At 43.1% G+C, this 19,817-nt stretch overlaps 1 protein-coding gene across 1 annotated transcript in view; it reads right to left on the bottom strand.

The window, feature by feature from the left end:
- The window catches only part of LOC100073526 (contactin-3), a 278,783-nt gene that overhangs the window by 220,924 nt on the left and 38,042 nt on the right, over positions 1-19,817 (bottom strand). The window contains exon 2 of the mRNA XM_029049701.1: positions 7,245-7,380. Coding sequence (XP_028905534.1) covers positions 7,245-7,299 — 55 coding nt within the window. The 5' untranslated portion in view covers positions 7,300-7,380. The remainder of the gene's footprint in view (positions 1-7,244; positions 7,381-19,817) is intronic.

Here is a 19,817-nt window from a genome sequence, read left to right as displayed (position 1 = left end):
ACCTTTTAAAATTGCTACATCTAACACTACATACTCAGATTCCCGAAATCTACTTGATAGCTAATTACACTTCCGTAGACATCTCTTGATGCTCCAAAGGCACGATTATTAAAACATAAGCAGCAAATAGTCTAAAATAAAATTTCTTAGAGAACTTTAAAAGTTCACATTGTTTTAAAGGCTTCCCTTAATTACTATTTAGCAATTTAGATGAAAGAATAGCACCAGCAATTGCTCACATTAAGAGGACACAGAATAGAACAGCATGTGAGGATTAAGGAATGCTGGTAGAGCTGTGTGGGCAGCTTCAAATTGTATCTGAATACATTTGTCAGCCAGAGTCTCTCTCAAATGTACCAAAAATAATGCGAAGCCTTGCTATACATTTCACCTTCAACCAAATTCTACAACTGCATTCACCAATTGGCAGGAAATGCCAAAATACATATTCTTTTTAAATGTTTTCTCTTTAGTGAAAATATCTCAGATGTTATGAAAAAATATTTTTTCCTTCAAATGAACTCCTCCCCACTATCCAGGGAATAATCCCTGATTTAAGGCATTTCATCTACAGGTACTGGTAGAAAATGTAACTCCTTAGAGGACTATATTTCACAGTGTCATAGTGTGACGTCTTAGCCTAGCTAAAATCACCATGCTCTGAAATTTGCTTCAGAGCTAAAGTTATAGCAACAAACAACGAAGCCACTTCAGTTACTAATGGCATTTTTTTCTCCTATTTTGGTTTCGATCTCAACTTGTCAATAGTCTCTGGTAGGGCCTGTAAGTGTCCCTTTCGTGCCAAGAAAAAATTTTGAAGTATTCTGAGATACCCTTGAGGAAAACAGTTTCCTAACTATCTAGTGAACCAAGAGGAAAATGGAATCATAGGTGTCAAATTTCCAATGAGGGGAAGGGAGCTCCCAGAAGTTGGTCTTCAAGAAAGTGGGTTAAAAAGAGCAGGAACTAGAGATGGAGGCAGTGACTACAGCCGCAGTGTTTAAGAAGTTTCCCCTTCATTGCTTTTTGTGCAAGGTGGTCAGCCATAGGTAAGGCTAGCCTACCTCTCTCATAGGGCAAAATGATCCACTCACAGCCAGAGAGCCTCATCCAGAAGAGGGTGGGGAGGGATAGGGAAAGAGAAGAAGAGGTAGAATAGAAAGCTAGAAAGACAGAAATAGAGAGAGGATGAGGGAGGAGAAAAAGGGGGGAAAGAGAGAGACCGAGATTCAGGGAGGATAGATAGAGATTGACAGGGACGAAAGAAGGTTTCATTGCTCTTCAATCTTCAGATCTGAAAAAGGGACTGGCTGGAGCTAGGCTGTCTGGGCTGCCCCTTCCCCTGCCCCGTCCCTGAAGGTGAGAGATGAGCTAGGCCATCCTTGGCCTTTGAGAGAGGGCAACATTGGCTTACAGCTGTACTGGATGAGGAATGAGCATTGGGCATCTAAGTCATCTTAGGTGGGGACAGCAGCACCTCTATGACTACGGTGACAAGACCTGTGGCCAAAGAAAGCTTGGAAGTGGAGGGAGAAGGAAATTAATACCTTGACAGTGGGAGCCTGTTGTGAGCAGGTACTGTCTCTATTACTGTATTGAAACTTTCCAAGCACTTAGTACAGTGCTCTGCACAAAGTAAGCACTCAATAAATACAATTGAATGAATGAATGAGTAGGAGAGTTCCAAGTAGAGAACAAAAGTTGGGCCTGCCACAGCTCTGGCAAATCACTCAGCCTGACTCTCCTTAGAGACAGGAGGATGAGATGGAGTAATAATAATGATGCTATTTGTTAAGCATTTACTATGTGCCAAGCACTGTTCTAAGTGCTGGGGTAGATGCAAGGTAATGATGTTGTCCCACGTGGGGCTCACAGTCTTAATCCCCATTTTACAGATGAGGTACCTGAGGCACAGAGAAGTTAAGTGACTTGCCCAATGTCGCACAGCTGAAAAGTGGTAAAGTCGGGATTAGAACTCATGACCTCCAACTCCCAAGCCCATGCTCTTTCCACTAGGCCACGCTGCCTCTCATGGCCCTCTAAGCAGGGAGATAGATATGCTGTGATCCTAGAAGGGACTAAAACAGTACCCTCACCCTCACCATCCTGAGGGTGTCGACTAACTGGCCACAGCTTGGGGGAACAAGTCAGACTTTAAGCAATTATTTTGGCGTGCTCCAGCCACTGGCTAACCTGCCATCATGCAGAAAGCAACAGGAAGTGGAAGTAGTGATAGTATTTATTATTCATTGAGTGCACACTAGGTGCAAAATATTGTACTGAGGACTTGGGAAGAACAAGAGAAGCAACATATTCCTTGCCCATAAGGGGCTTACACACTGAAGGAGACAGGTACGAAATCATTTACAAAGTTATTTGTCTTGCCAAAAAGTTGTGTGTGTATGTGTGTGTGTATGTGTGTGTGTGTGTTTGGGGGTGGTGGTGAAGGAGAGGTAGGGGGTCAGAAAGATGGCCAAAAATGGTCAATTCTAGGGGAAGTAATGATTAGTCCCACCTTCTGACAAAATTAAGGTCCCGTACTTGACCTATGAAGTTTTACTTCGAACATTCATTTTCAAAAACTTGCACTATATACAGCACAGGCAGTTCTACCATATGACAGAACGAGGGAATGTTCTTCCAATAGCACACTTCTGTCTGGATATATATGGATGTGCATATATGGAGAATACAAGGGATGAATGCTAAAATGTGAATTTTCCTTAACTCGGGGTTCTACAAGAATATAATCCCTGAATTATAGGAGAACCGGTTGTAGTATACTCACTAAGGAATTATGTATCACAATTTATGAAACTTGAAAAATGAATTGTGAATCTTGGGCACGATTGAGTTGCTGTCTTCACATTTCCTACCCAAAGTTTGGTATCATGGATAATTCTACCAGGGCTTCCGGGCACAGTGTGCAGGTAAACAGAGTCCAGCAGTTTTGCCTAAGATTAGGAAGGAAAAGTTACCATTTCATTTGCTAGGAAAGATTCGTTGGAAGTCATTTTTTCAAATAGTATGACAAGTAATTCAAATGATAATAGTTCTTAACACATCCCCACTAGACTATAAACTCCTTGAGGGCAGGACTCACGTCTACCAATTCTGTCATACTGTACTCTCCTTAGTGCTTAGTACTGTACTCTGCAGTACAGTAAGCACTCAATCGATATCAATCAATGCAGAGCATGGTACTAAGCACTTGGGAGGGTACAGTACAATGGAATGTTCCCTGCCCATGGGTGCCTACAATTTGGAAAATAGATACCACTGATCCATGGTCAGAAATTAAAAGTTTACCAACAATCACTGAAAGACTATTCACATAACAAAGAAGCTGAGGACCACCTGGGATTCTCTAAGCATTGAATATTCTAGTCAAAGATGACACCGAGGTTGCGGGCCTGAGAGACGGGAAGGATGGTCGTACCATCCACAGTGATAGGGAAGTCAGGAAGAGGACAGAGCTTGGGAGGGAAGATGAGGAGCTCAGTTTTGGACATGTTTAGCTACGGATGCAATCTAGCGTTTCAAGAAACATTAAAAGCCTACAAAAACCACATAACCATGGCTCTCCCCAGCTCACCATAGCCAGCCGTCTAGGTCATTCCAAGATTCAATTGCATTTCACTTACCTTAGGAAAGATTGGTTCTACTGAACCATGTGCCACAGCAGTCAGTCAAGAGATACTTATGAAATTACATGAGGGAACATAGACTTGTACTTGATACTTCCTGTGACTAAAATGTGAGAGCTGAAAGGAGGACAGATTTGGCTCTTTTAAAACATTCTGACCTGGAAATTACAAATGCATCTACTTTGACCCAACTGCTTTCGGTGATGAGAAGATGGGAACAGATAGCATCCCATTAAACCATTATACTGGGACATTTTTAGATAAGTCTTCTTTCCCTAAGGAGCAGCAGTCTGTCAGTTCTGAACTGATGTAGCAGGTGGGGCACTAGAGTTGATTTTGTGAAAATAGTGTGTAGGTAAGACTTGTTACTCATACATTTTTTATATTATTCAGCCTGACTCTTTAAATGCATTTTTACCAATTTCATGTAAGCAGTGGAGTAGAATGATCATTTTCAATTGCCATAAGGTCCCACGAGAAACAGTAGGACTTTACTAATTCAGACTAAAGGGGAGGGAATTGTGGATTGAATTTTACAAGTAATTATTGAATGCTGTTTTAGCACAGAAGTATGTGTATGTCTCTTTGAATATATGTGTAGGGCTGCTGGCTTTTCTATTCCCTTTTGCTTCTCCCCCTCCCAACAAGTTCTCAGTGCCTCTACATATTATTCTACTGCCTTCTTAACTTAAGCTCAATTTACCAGCTGGCAAATGAGAGAAGCAGTATGGCTTAGTGGAAAGAGCACGGGCTTGGGGGTCAGAGGTCATGGATTCCAATCCCGGCTCCTCCACTTGTCAGCTGTGGGACTTTGGACAAGTCACTTAACATCTCTGTGCCTCAGTTACCTCATCTGTAAAATGGGGATTAAGACTGTGAGCCCCATGTGGGACAACCCGATTACCTTGTATCTACCCAGATTACTGCATCTACCCTGTGCTTAGAACAGTGCTGGGCACATAGTAAGCACTTAACAAATACCATCATTATTATTACTCTACATATATGGTCAGATCCATAAGAAAGAAACCCCCAATCCCTGCGATATTATTTAAACTATGAATTTTTATGTTGAGGGAATGTGAAAGACTAGAAAGGATGTAAGACTGAGAGTCCAGAGACCTGTGTTCTTATCCCAGCTCAGCCACTGACCTGTTGTGTGACCTTGGGCAAGTCACTTAACTTCTCCGTGTCTCAGTTTTCTCTTCTGTGAAAAGATAAGATACTTGCTCTTCTTAACTCTTAGATTGAGTTCTGTGTGGGACAGACACTATCTAAAAAACCCTCTCTCAACCCCACTTCCCCTTCCAGTTATCGCCCTATCTCCCTACTACCCTTCCTTTCCAAGATCCTAGAACGAGTCATCTACAGTCGCTGCTTAGAATTCCTTAACTCCCATTCTCTCCTGGACCCCCTCCAATCTGGCTTCCATCCCCTCCACTCTACTGAGACTGCTCTCTCTAAGGTCACCCATGACCTCTTTCTTGCCAAATCCAATGGCTCCTACTCTATCCGAATCCTCCTTGACTTCTCAGCTGCCCTTGACACTGTCGACCATCCCCTTCTCTTCCACACCTTATCTCACCTTGGCTTCACGGACTCCGTCCTCTCCTGGTTCTCTTCTTATCTCTCTGGCCGGTCATTCTCGGTCTCCTTCGCAAGCTCCTCCTCCCCCTCCCATCCTCTAACTGTTGGGGTTCCTCAAGGGTCAGTTCTTGGCCCTCTTCTGTTCTCCATATACACTCACTCCCTCGGTGAACTCATTCGCTTTCACGGCTTCAACTATCATCTCTATGCAGATGACACACAGATCTACATCTCTGCCCCTGTCCTCTCCCCTTCCCTTCAGGCTCGTATCTCCTCCTGCCTCCAGGACATCTCTACCTGGGTGTCTGCCCGCCAGCTAAAACTCAACATGACCAAAACTGAGCTCCTCATCTTCCCTCCCAAGCCCTGTCCTTTCCTTGACTTCCCTATCACTGTGGATGGTACGACCATCCTTCCCGTCTCTCAGGCCCGCAACCTCGGTGTCATCTTTGACTCGGCTCTCTCGTTCACCCCACACGTCCAATCCGTCACCAAAACCTGCCGGTCTCACCTTTATAATATCGCCATGATCCGCCCTTTCCTCTCCACCCAAACGGCTATCTTACTACTACGGGCTCTCAATATCCCGCCTAGATTACTGTGTCAGCCTGCTCTCTGATCTCCCTTCCTCCTGTCTCTCCCCGCTCCAATCTATTCTTCACTCGGCTGCCCGGCTCATCTTTCTGCAGAAATGCTCTGGGCATGTCACTCCCCTTCTTAAAAACCTCCAGTGGTTGCCTATCAACCTCCGCACGAAACAACAACTTCTCACTTTAGGCTTCAAGGCTCTCCATCACCTTGCCCCTTCCTACCTCTCCTCCCTTCTCTCTTTCTACTGCCCACCCCGCATGCTCCGCTCCTCTGCCGCCCACCTCCTCACCATCCCCTGTTCTCGCTTATCCCGCCATCGACCCCTGGGCCACGCCCTCCCGCGGTCCTGGAACACCCTCCCTCCTCACCTCCGCCAAACTAATTCTCTTCCCCTCTTCAAAACCCTACTTAAAGCTCACCTCCTCCAGGAGGCCTTCCCAGACTGAGCTTCCCCTTTTCCCTCTGCTCCCTCTACCCCCCCTTCACCTCTCCACAGCTAAACCCTCTTCTGCCCCCTTTCCCTCTGCTCCTCCCCCTCTCCGTCCCATCCCCTCAGCACTCTACTCGTCCTCTCAACTGTATATATCTTCATTACCCTATTCATTTTGTTAATGAGATGTACATCTCCTTGATCCTATTTATTTGCTATTGTTTTAATGAGATGTTCTTCCCCTTGTTTCTATTTGTTGTCATTGTTCTTGTCTGTCTCCCCGATTAGACTGTAAGCCCGTCAAAGGGCAGGGACTGTCTCTATCTGTTACCGATTTGTACATTCCAAGCGCTTAGTACAGTGCTCTGCACATAGTAAGCACTCAATAAATACTATTGAATGAATGAATGAATGAATAATCTGATTACCATATTTGCCCACATAATTGTCCCAGTTTTTGCATAATTTTTGTAGCATTAAAGCAGGGGTGAGGTTTTTATAAGAATTAAGAATAAGAGTTAAGTCTAGAAATGAATGAATGATAAAAAAGAAGAGAAGAAAAAAGAAAGGAGGGGAGAAGGAAGAGGAAGGTAAGAGGTCACCTAAGACTCTATTTCTTACTTATATTGTATTCTCCCAAGGGCTGCATTCAGTAGGCATGAAATACCCTTTTATTCCTCCTCAAAAATTAGGGTGGGGTAATTATGCAGTGGAGGAAATTATGCAAAAAAAATGGCATCTTATACTAACCTCAGACCTTAGTACATTGTTTGGCACGCAGTGAATTCTTAATGAATTCTACAGTAAATACAGATTATTAGAATTGTTAACATTTCAAAGAGCAAAAAATTGAGCCATGCTAATAGGCAATGCATACAACAGAAAATGAGCTTTTGTTTTCTTTGACTCTGATGTTAGACATTTCAAATGCTTTACAAAAATTACTGAGGTGAACTTTTAAATTGAAGTTGGAAAGAAATGTTTGTTACCTCCAAGACAGCCAATAAATGAAAGCAGGAACAACTGTTTCCACAGCAACAGCATCTTTAATTACCAAAAGCCAGAGAAACTTTTGTCCAGTCTCTAATGAATAGAATAATTTGTCTTCCAAGTAAATCCTTTAATCTGTAAAATATATAGAGAAATAATTTAGAATGGAGAAATCTAATTACTTCCAAAGAGGTGTTTCTTAGAAAAATAACGTTAGATTGACAGGAATTCAAATCCTTAAAGGTTAGAAATATTTTCTATTGAAGTTTGCAAACCTGATCCAAAGTAGAGCAAATTTAAAAATAAATTAAGGCTTGAATGACAGGAAACAAAGATGACAAATCCAATTACTTCATCAGTTTTTCTATTAATTTAAAACTTTACTGAATTAAAGAGAAGGGGAAAAATTAATGTATTCAGAATATTAAAAATGTTACTTCTTTAGTTAAAAAACTGCTCCTTGAGTAAAAAAGAAAGGTTATTAAATGACAGGACATCATTTTAAGCTTTTTGTCTAAAATCACCAAACATAAAGGTATTATGCATTCAGATAATCGTAAACATCCACTAGAAAAATAGACTATCGATAAAATCAAGGAAATGATTAATCACAAACCAGGATGCTTCACTTCTTCAATGTACGTTCTTTCATCAGTTTTATGAACTTTTTCACCTTAGGGCTTTCACACTGAGAATAGGACAGTTTAAGGCAAAATCTTGTCTCAGAAATGTTAGAAGCATTTCTAAAAAGACCATTACCCACTGAAATGTTTTCCTGCAATTTCAAATGCCATGCTCCAAACTGCTCTGTTATAATGACATTTAATTAGTGAACACTCTAAAAGCAATCTCACCTTTTTAGATCCTCACTCCCTTTCCAAGATGTTATATGAACTAGTAGTATTGATAGCAAGGGGAATTGCTGGTTTTATAGCTTACCTCCATTCTACCTACTTTGAAATATTTTCAGGAGGCCCTCGCAATAATATATTCAGCAGAAAGCCTATTATCTGAACTAATTGGAATCAAAGCTAGTTCAGATAATTGAAAGCTTTGATAAGCAAACAAAATAGGGTTTGGCTATCTCAGACAGGATACTCACTAAACTAAGTTCAGGAGGGAGAAAGGGGAGAGTAGTCTGTGGGCTTATTTGTTATTTTAATCGGAGCTGACCAATTCCGATAGCCAATCGGTTGGGATTATAAATGTTTGGATATTTGGATTTCCCAAGTATTTTTTTTTCCTAGCACAGAATACAGACACTATTCCCTTGTAGTTTACTTCACAGTTTAGATAGTTTGAAACTTGATAAGTTACTTATCTTGATTTTTTTCCTCTGAGTTTCCATATACTTTTGGATGCTTGATAAGGGGAAAAATTGTATAAAAGCTTGAAGCCAGTCTTCATTTTCTGCAGCAATTGATGAACATGACAGATGATTCAACACCACACAAACTACTTGTTTTTCAGGGCCCTGATTACCCAAAATATCAAAGCCTCTGTTAGTAATCTTGTCTTGGTTAATAGTCAGTTGGTTCTATGAAGGGTTATCGTCATTTTGAACTATGACCGAGTTATCTGGCACAGTCCTCCATGATGAATGGCTAAAGCTGCCACAGTATCTCACTACTTCATTGTCAATGTGGTTTAAACATTGTTAATGGCCAACCTAACAATATGGGCCACGGGCAGGGAAGAAGGAGGTGGGACTTTTTTTATGGTACTTGTTAAGCCTTTACTATGTATCAGGCACTACTAAGTGCTGGGGTAGATACAAAATAATTAGGTTAGACAGAGTCCCTGTCCCACGTGGTAGAGAGGTAGAGCTGGGATTCAGGACCCAGGTCCTCTGGATCCCGGGCCATGCTCTTTCCATTCATTCAATAGTATTTATTGAGCACTTACTATGCAGAGCACTGTACTAAGCGCTTGGAATGAACAAGTGGGCAACAGATAGAGACAGTCCCTGCCGTTTGACGGGCTTACAGTCTAATCGGGGGAGACAGACAGACAAGAACAATGGCAATAAATAGAGTCAAGGGGAAGAACATCTCGTAAAAACAATGGCAACTAAATAGAATCAAGGCGATGTACAATTCATTAACAAAATAAATAGGGTAAAGAAAATATATACAGTTGAGCAGACAAGTACAGTGCTGAGGGGATGGGAAGGGAGAGGGGGAGGAGCAGAGGGAAATGGGGGGGAAAGAGGGTTAAGATGCGGAGAGGTGAAGGGGGGGGGTGGTAGAGGGAGTAGAGGGAGAAGGGGAGCTCAGTCTGGGAAGGCCTCTTGGAGGAGGTGAGTTTTAAGTAGGGTTTTGAAGAGGGGAAGAGAATTAGTTTGGCAGAGGTGAGGAGGGAGGGCGTTCCAGGACCGCGGGAGGACGTGGCCCAGGGGTCGACGGCGGGATAGGCGAGACCGAGGGACGGTGAGGAGGTGGGTGGCAGAGGAGCGGAGCGTGCGGGGTGGGTGGTAGAAAGAGAGAAGGGAGGAGAGGTAGGAAGGGGCAAGGTGATGGAGAGCCTTGAAGCCTAGAGTGAGGAGTTTTTGTTTGGAGCGGAGGTTGATAGGCAACCACTGGAGGTGTTTAAGAAGGGGAGTGACATGCCCAGATTGTTTCTGCAGGAAGATGAGCCGGGCAGCGGAGTGAAGAATAGACTGGAGCAGGGCGAGAGAGGAGGAAGGGAGATCAGAGAGAAGGCTGACACAGTAGTCTAGCCGGGATATAACGAGAGCCCGTAGCAGTAAGGTAGCTGTTTGGGTGGAGAGGAAAGGGCAGATCTTGGCGATATTGTAAAGGTGAAACCGGCAGGTCTTGGTAACAGATAGGATGTGTGGGGTGAACGAGAGAGACGAGTCAAGGATGACACCGAGATTGCGGGCCTGAGAGACGGGAAGGATGGTCGTGCCATCCACGGTGATAGGGAAGTCTGGGAGAGGACTGGGCTTGGGAGGGAAGATGAGGAGCTCAGTCTTGCTCATGTTGAGTTTTAGGTGGTGGGCCGACATCCAGGTGGAGACATCCTGGAGGCAGGAGGAGATGCGAGCCTGAAGGGAGGGGGAGAGGACGGGGCGGAGATGTAGATCTGCGTGTCATCTGCGTAGAGATGGTAGTCAAAACCATGAGAGCAAATGAGTTCACCAAGGGAGTGAGTGTAAATGGAGAACAGAAGAGGGCCAAGAACTGACCCTTGAGGAACTCCAACAGTTAAAGGATGGGAGGGGGAGGAGGCACCAGCGAAGGAGACCGAGAAGGACCGGCCAGAGAGATACGAGGAGAACCAGGAGAGGACGGAGTCTGTGAAACCAAGGTGAGATAAGTTATGGAGGAGGAGGGGATGGTCGACAGTGTCAAAGGCAGCAGAGAGGTCAAGGAGGATTAGAATGGAGTCGGAGCCATTGGATTTGGCAAGAAGGAGGTCATGGGTGACCTTAGAGAAAGCAATCTCGGTAGAGTGGAGGGGATGGAAGCCAGATTGGAGGGGGTCCAGGAGAGAATGGGAGTTAAGGAATTCTAAGCAGCGATTGTAGATGACTCGTTCTAGGATTTTGGAAAGGAAGGGTAGTAGGGAGATAGGGCGATAACTGGAGGGGGAAGTGGGGTCAAGAGCGGGTTTTTTAGGATGGGGGAGACGTGGGCATGTTTGAAGGCAGAGGGGAAGGAGCCATTGGAGATTGAGTGGTTAAAAATAGAAATTAAGGAAGGGAGGAGGGCAGGGGCGATGGCGATTTCCACTAGGCATGCTGCTTCTCTAGGCCACACTGCTTCCAGTGAGCCCAGCTTCTACCCCTCCCACAGCAGCAGCTCTGTCCTCCTTCACCAATACCACCCCTCAAGGAGACCTCTCCACCTCCTCTCTGTTCCCCAGAGGGGCGGCGGCCAGGGGGTCCAGAAGTTATACAAGGGAATGCCCTGGTGGCCATGACCCTTCTTAAGGAGCCGGAATGGGACCACTTAGTTTTTACCTCTCCCTTCTTCCCCCTCCCTACATCCCACCACCCAGGGGATCTGGGACACAACATTGTGAGGCCCGTGGGGTCAGCAGTGGTAACAGGTATAAAATAGGCAACTCAAGGATCCAGGACAAAACATTTTGAGGCTTATGGGCTTAGCAACCAGTCAATCAATCAATCACATTTATTGAGTGCTTACTGTGTGCAGAGCACTGTATTAAGCACTTGTTGGAGTATGATATAACAGAGTTTGTAGGTACGTCCTCTGCCCACAAGCTTACAGCCTAGAGGGGGAGACAAACATTAATACATAAGTGCACATAAGTGCTATGGAGCTGAAGAAGGGTGAATAAAGAGTGCAGAACCAAGTGTCAGGGTGAGCAGAAGGGAGTAGGAGAATAGGAAATGAGGGCCCAGTCAAGGAAGGCCTTTTGGAGGAGATGCCCCTTCAATCTCCTCCAAGGAGAGGATTTGAAGGTAGCGAGAGTAATTGTCTGTCAGATTCAAGATGGAGGGCATTCCAGATCAGAGACAAGACATGGGCATAAGGTCAGCAGTGAGAGAGGTGTGGAGGCAAGCTGGATAGCAGTAGAAAATCATGGAGAATTGGTAGGAGGAACATAATGATTGAGTGCTTTAAAGCCATGAGTAAGTGTTTCTGTTTGATGTGGAGGAGGATGGGCAGTCACTGGAAGTTCTTGAGGAGTGAGAAAACATGGACTGAACATTTTTGTAGAAAAATAATCCAGGAAGCAGAGTGAAGTATCGACTGGAGTGGGGAGAGACATGTAGCAAGGAGGTCAGGAAGGAGGCTGATGCAGTAATCAAAGTTGGGTAGGATGAGTGATTGCATTAACTTGGTAGCAGTTTGCATGGAGAGGAAAGGGCAGATTTCAATGATGTTGTGAAGGTCAAACTGACCGGATTTGGCAATATATTGAATATGTGGATTGAATTAGAGAGAAAAGTTGAAGATAATGCCAAGGATACAGGTTTATGAGACGGGGAGGATGATGGTGTTGTCTACAGAGATGGGAAAGTCAGAAGGAGGACAAGGTTTGGGTGGGAAGATAAGGAGTTCTGTTTTGGAGACGGTAAGTTTAAAGTGTTGGTGGGACATCCAAGTAGAGATGTCCTGAAGGCAGGAGGAAATGTGAGACTGCTGGAAAGGAGAGAGATCATGGCTGGAGATGTAAATTTGGGAATCATCCACATAGAGATGGCAGTTGAAGTCATGGGAATGAATGTATCCTCCAACGTAGTGGGTATTGATGGAGAATAGAAAGGGACCCAGAACTGAGCCTTGAGAGACTTCCACAGTTAAGGGGTGGGAAGCAGAAGAGGAGCCCGCAAAAGAGACTGAGAATGAGTGGCCAGAGAGATAAGAGAAGCAGGAGAAGACAGTGTCAGTGAAGCCAGGGTTGGATAAGGGGGTGGAGAAGGGGGTGGTCAGCAGTGTTGAATCAGCTGAGAGGTTGAGGAGGATTAGGGTATAGTAGAGGCCACTGTATTTGGCTGGAAGGAAATCATTGTTTATCGTTGAGAGGACAATTTCTGTGGAATGAAGGGGATGGAAGCCAGACTAGAGGGGGTCAAGGAAAGAACTGGAGGAGAGGAATGTGAGACAGCAGGTGTAGACAACATGCTCAAGGTGTTTGGAGAGGTATGGTAAGAGGGAGATGGGGTGATAACTGGAGGGAGGTGTGGGATCAAGGGAGGGGTTTTTTAAGTATAAGGAAGACATAAGCATGTTTGAAATCAGTGGGGGAAAAGGCCATTGAAGAAGCAGTCAGGGAGGGAAGAAGAAGCTGTACCGGCAATAATAATAATAATAATAATAATGTTGGTATTTGTTAAGCGCTTACTATGTGCCGAGCACTGTTCTAAGCGCTGGGGTAGACATAGGGGAATCAGGTTGTCCCACGTGGGGCTCACAGTCTTAATCCCCATTTTACAGATGAGGGAACTGAGGCACAGAGAAGTGAAGTGACTTGCCCACAGTCACACAGCCGACAAGTGGCAGAGCTGGGATTCGAACTCATGAGTCCTGAGTCCAAAGCCCATGCTCTTTCCACTGAGCAAGCAGCCCCCACAGGAGCTAGGAAGAGACAGGTCTGAGGTGGAAACGATACTGGAGACGGGGAAGAATGCTAATTTTGATTGTTAAGAAGCACTCACTCCCTCTCTCTGGGCCTCTGTGTTCCACTAAGATTTCACTGTGACAAAAGTTTGGCAGACCTTCTAATCAATTGTCTCCTGTCTGCAGGAACCAATCAAAGGATACAGATCATGAGTGTGTCATAAATCAACCCTATGCCTGGGTGGAGGATAATCACATATGGGCACCCAGGGATGGCCATAATCCAATTCAATGTACTCTAAGCAACTTGCATCTATATCATGTACCCAATCAATTTAGTTCAACTAGGATCAGAGTTCATTGGGGTTTTTAAGTTTGCAGCTCTACAAAATACCGTTACGGATTGATTCACAAATGCCACGGCTTTAGCACATCATTGTGGTGAAAATCACAGTGCTTGAGGGGTACAGACCCAAGCAACACAAAAGGGAAGGCAAACGGGGATTGAAGGCTTCCTGAAGGAAATGTAAATTTAGTCAGGGCTTTGAAGGTCGGGCCAGTGGAGGTCTATAGAATATGAAGAGGGAGGGAATTCCGGGCCAGAGGGAGGATGAGGACAATGAATAAATCAATTGATCGTATTTATTGAGCATTACTGTATGCAGACCACTGGACTTAGTGCTTGGGAGAGTGCAATGTAACAGAGTTGGTAGACACGTTCCCTGCCCACAAGGAGCTTACAATTCAGAGGTCTACGGCGAGACTGATGAGATTGAGATACAGTGAGTAAATTGGTGTTAGAGGAGTGAAGTGTGCTCTACTTCTAGTGGGAAGAGGATTAGAGAGGAATCATGGCCTAGTGGAAAGACCCCAAGCCTGGGAGTCAGAGGACCTGGGCTCTAATTTTGCTCCGCCACTTGCTTGCTGTGTGACTTTGAGCAAGTCATTTTTCTGTGCCTCAGTTACCTCATATGCAAAATGGGGATTAAGGCTGTGAGCCTCACAGGGGACATGGACTATGTCCAACATGATTAGCTCGTATCTGCCCCAATGTTTAGTATAGTACCTGGTATATAGTAAGCGCTCAACAAATACCATTGAAAAATAAAATAGAGTGGGAGAACTGACCAAGTACCTGTCTCACAAGCCCATAACCTTGGTATTATTCCTGACTCCTCTCTCTCATTCTACCTATATATTCAATCTGTCACCAAATTCTCTGTGTCACCAAATTCTGTCAGTTCAACCTTCAAAACAATTCTAATATAGGCCCTTTCCTCTCCATCCAAACTGTTTTATATATTGGTATTTGTTAAGCACTTACTATGTGCAGAGCACTGTTCTAAGCGCTGGGGTAGACACAGGGGAATCAGGTTGTCCCACGTGGGGCTCACAGTCTTCATCCTCATTTTACAGATGAGGTAACTGAGGCACAGAGAAATTAAGTGACTTGCCCACAGTCACACAGCTGACAGGTGGCAGAGCTGGGATTCAAACTCATGAGCTCTGACTCCAAAGCCCAGGCTCCTTCCACTGAGCCACGCTGCTTCTCTACCGTGTTAATCCAGTAATTTATAATAATAATATAATAATAATATATAATATATATAATATATAATATATAATATAATAATATTATAATAATAATACTGGTATTTGTTAAGTGTTTTTAACAAAATTAACATATAATGGTATTTGTTAAGGTAATCACTTTGTCCTACGTGGAGCTCACAGTCTTATTGCCCTTTTACAGATGAGGTAGCTGAGACACAGAGACGTTAAGCGGCTTGCCCAAGGTCACAAGGCAGGATAGGATAGGATAGAATGAGAAGCAGCATGGCTTAGCGGGAAGAGCATGGGTCTCGGGAATCAGAGGACCTGGATTTGCCATTTTCCTGCTGTGTGACCTTGGGCAAGTCAGTTTCCTCATCTGAAAAAATGGGAACTAAATACCTCTTCCCCTACTTACTTGGACTGTGGGCCCCTCATGGGACAGGGTCTGTGTCCATCCTGAATATATTTCATCTACCCCTGTGCTTAGTACAGTTTTTGGCACATACTAAGCACTTAATAAATACACTTATTATTATAACCCTATATTCTATTAGATAATGAAAGGAATCCCCACTCAGAGTTGCATCTGGAGAGTTTCCAGTACTCTACCAGTCTCAACTACAGGAGGGAGAAAGATGTGTCTTCTTCAAACATATATTATAAAATATATATATATAAATTTATATATATATATGATATGAAGACTAATATTTAGAGAGAGACAGAGGTTACAAGTGCTGTCATGTTGTATATGCATGCTTTGTCTGAATAATTTCCCATGAAGCAAAGAATGACAAGTGCGTTCAATGAAAAGTCTGCATAAGAAATTGTGACCTTTTCCTCAATATGAATTTTTTAAAAGGAAATGGGCTTAATATGTAACAAGAAAGATTGAGTCCATCAGTCAACCAGTCAGCAATGTTTAGCAAGTGTCTATCCAACAGTGAATGAACCATTCATATGGTTTCACAGATAATTCTTAACATGAGGACCAGTGCTACCATTCGCTTTGCACTTCATTCTGAAAAAATGGATTCAAATAGATACGGGAAAATTTTCCAGATAACCCTCTGAATTCCCTGTCACCAAACAGGAAAGCATCTCCTAATTGGTTAGGTTCCTCATAGTTGATATATTTTCTAATTTCCTGTAAAAAGCACGGCTGGAGCCTGAGGAAGGGGAAGGAATTGTGGAGAATGGACAAATGTTCAGAGTACACAAAAAACATGTTCAAAAAGCATGCCTCTAGGAGAAAGCCACATTTCCTCCCACTGTATGCAGCTACAAAGGAAGAAGAAGATAAAGATTAAGGACTTGATGCCAAGGAGAATTTCATAGAGTGTTAGTCATTGGAATAAATTCAAAATAAAAGAGTGAAATTTACATTATTGGCAGTATTTCTGAATACGAATCAACAGTTGGATTTTCAATAAGAACATTTATGACAAGGCAGGTGGCTGGACAAAATAACAAAATAACCCCTTGAGAACCTTTCATTTGGGCCATTTTTCCCTATTCAAACAGCTATGAACAATAATTAACATGTAGAAGACTCCAATTTTACTCTCCCATATATCTAAGTCAAAGAACAAGGGGAAAACCAAATTCCTAGTCTTAGTAAAAACAAAGAAAATAATTTCCTCTTTTCTCTCCACAAGCCCAAATCTTCAACATAGTCAAATTCTGACTTATCACCTTCAACATTCTTTTTGCTTCCTTGTTTTCTTTATAAAACCCTGAAGCCTTGCTATAATTACTACATGCAGAAAATGGCAATCTTCCCCTTTCTCAACCATATTACCTCTCTGTCCCTTTGCAAAGACTTCAATTAAAAACCATTTACTATACTGTCACTGGATCCATTTCATCACTTTTTACTAAAGACCAAGTTTTCTTTCACATTTATTCCTGTGATTTATAAAATTCTGTGAAGTATAAATGTTTAATTGCTGTCTTCTAGCCTATCTGAGAACTTTCAATCTCTTGTTATTCTCATATGTTATTTTACCAGGCCTTACAACTACTTTCTGGATGCACCTTCCTACCAGCAGTAAGGCAAGTTTATCATAAACGTGTTACATTTAAAGCAATTGCAGCATCCTGCTTTAAAATATAGATTTAAAATATTTTAAATCATTTAGCTAATCTTTCAAAAGTAGTAAGACACCCAACTATGTCCATTTCTGGGTACATTCTCCCAAGCACCTAGTACAGTGCTCTGCATACAGTAAGCCCTCAATAAATATGGCTGATCAATTGATTAGCCAACATTTTCCCCAGTTCATAACAAAATGGTACCAGTTATGGAAAAAATGGACCTAGACTACCCCTTACTCTCACCAATCCCCTTTTCCCAGCTTGCAGCCTCGCTTCCCAACCTGAGCCTAAGCCATAGGGTTTGAGACAAAGACAGAATGGGAAGCAAAATGGTCCTCTCCTAAACTATCACTCCTCCCCCTTATTCCTATGGCAGGAGTAGAGAGATTAAGGCTACAACAGGAAGGGAAAACTCCTCAGAAACTCCTCGAGGGCAGGGATCATGTCCACTAATTTTATTGCGAGATATGCCTCGACTGTTTTTATTTATGAAATATGTCTACAATATAATAATAAATGAATAATGATGGTATTTGTTAAGTGCTTACTATGTGTCAAGCACTGTTCTAAGCAGTGGGGTAGATACAAGGTTATCAGGTTGTCGCACGTGAGGCGCACAGTCTTAAATCCCCATTTTACAGATGAGGTAACTGAGGCACAGAGAAGTGAAGTGACTTGCTCAGGGTCACACAGCAGGCAGGTGGTGGAGGTGGGATTAGAACCCACGTCCTCTGACTCTTAAGCCCATGCTCTCGCTACTAAACCATGCTGCTTCTATGATTTGACCAATACCAGGAATGACAAGACCAGTTCTAAAATGGGTCCTCAGCTTTAAAATCCTTGAGGGAAGAGATACTGTCTACCAACTCCATTGTATTGTACTCTTCCAAGCACTTAATACAATGTTGTCTAGTGGAAAGAGCACTGGGCTGGGAAGCAAAATCAGTCAGTCAATCATATTTATTGACCACTTACTATGTGCAGAGCACTGTACTGAGTGCTTGGGAGAGTACAATATAACAAGAAACAGACACATTCCTTGCCCACAATGAACTTAAACCTGGGTTCTAATTCCAACTCTGCTGCTTGTCTGCTGGGTGACCTTGGGCACGTCACTATACTTCTCAGTGCTTGGCACATAGTAAATGTTTAAAAAATACTATTATTGTTATCATTATTATTACAGTGCTTTGCACAGAGTAAGTAAATACCAATGATTCACTAAGTGGTTGATATGCCTACTCAGTTCCCTAGGCTCTGCCTGATGAACGGCAAATGGACAAAACCCTGGAGGTCCTTACATTTTCTGAGCCAAAAGCAGAGGAGGATGAGGGCAGTGGTCTGGAAGCAATGAGGTTTTCTTAGAAACTTGTCATTGTCTTTGTATGTGCGGTTTTCTCCTGTTTGCCAAAGGTACCAGGTTGGCTTTTTACCCAATCTGTAATTTATTTTATTTCCTGTCTTCCCCACTGTTTCTTGAAAGCAGGGATTGTGTCTGCCAATTTTATTAGCTTGTCCTCTCCTACGTGCTTATTTCAGTGCTCTGCACATTGTTAAGTGTTCAATAAATACCAGTAATCAATTGATTAAGAAGGTCAGGGTGTTCCTGGTCTTTGCCAAGCATGACAAGGTGGTGATGCCTACATCAGAGAAGCTGAGAAAGAGACATGCTGAGAATCAAGCACATGGCAGGGAGGTCCAGATGAGTGCACAGATAAGTCAAGTAACCTCTGAAAACCTTTAAAAATGAAGATACTGACTCAGGGAAATATATAGGTGATGGGGACGATCTCAAGTTTTATTTTATGCTCCTTTGACCTAATACTGATGCAACCTTTCTTCTAATGTAAGTTTGTTAAATTTTGATTCTGCTTACTACTTGAACCTAGTAAAGGATTTTTCAGTCACCTTTCCTATGTAAAATGGAAAGTTATATATCTCGTGTTCTAGGTGCCCACGCCCATCTTGGAACCATGCCGCTGACGGAGGGAATAGAAAACCCCACCGAGAGCAGCTGTCTTCCCATGGAACAGGCATGCATGCATTCATTCATTCATTCAATCAATCGTATTTATTGAGCACTTACTGTATGCAGAGCACTGTACTAAGAGCTTGGAATGTACAATTCGGCAACAGATAGAAACAATCCCTGCCCAACAACAGGCTCACAGTCTAAAACAATGGGCTCACAGTCTAAAAGGCATCCATCAATCGATCAATTAATAGTATTTATTAAGCACCCACCTGTGTGCAGAGCACTGTACTAAGCATTGGACACATGAACCCTGCCTACCAGGAGCTTACAATCTAATGGAGTAGATGGCTTGGGCTTTGGAAGAAACTCTCCCCCCAAATCCCTAGGGCCAGCCTGTATGTTCTTCTTATCCACCCTCAGGTCTACAAACAGAATCCTCCAATTCTATGACAGAGAAATAAACTACTTTCCTAACCTACAATAAATTCTAAAATTCTAAAACAAAGGGCTGCAGCCTGGGCAACAATGACTCCCTTGCATTATAAGCATACTACAAATTTATCTTTAATCTGTACATATACACAGAGCGGTGACATATCTTTAAGATACCCTGCACTACATGAACATGATCTACAGCTGCTTTCACCTATTTATTTCAGAATTTTTACTCCAAGATTAAAGGAACACTGTCAAACGTGTTTAGAACAGAAATTCAACATCCTATCCCAGCTCTGTTTAGGTTGGGGGATGGGCACAAGTACCAAAGATGCACAGACACACTGTGCTATTCACATTCTACCTGCCAACTTGGTTCTGGTCAGCCAGTAGGAGAAGAATTTGTTCAAGGATTCTGAACTGGCATATTGCACTCTTGTAGATTTCAATGCCCTGCTGACTCAGATGTTTTCCAC

The sequence above is a fragment of the Ornithorhynchus anatinus genome, chromosome X1, assembly GCF_004115215.2.
Source record: "Ornithorhynchus anatinus isolate Pmale09 chromosome X1, mOrnAna1.pri.v4, whole genome shotgun sequence".
NCBI classification, from domain to species: Eukaryota; Metazoa; Chordata; class Mammalia; order Monotremata; family Ornithorhynchidae; genus Ornithorhynchus; species Ornithorhynchus anatinus.
This window is presented reverse-complemented; position numbering and strand designations above follow the sequence as displayed.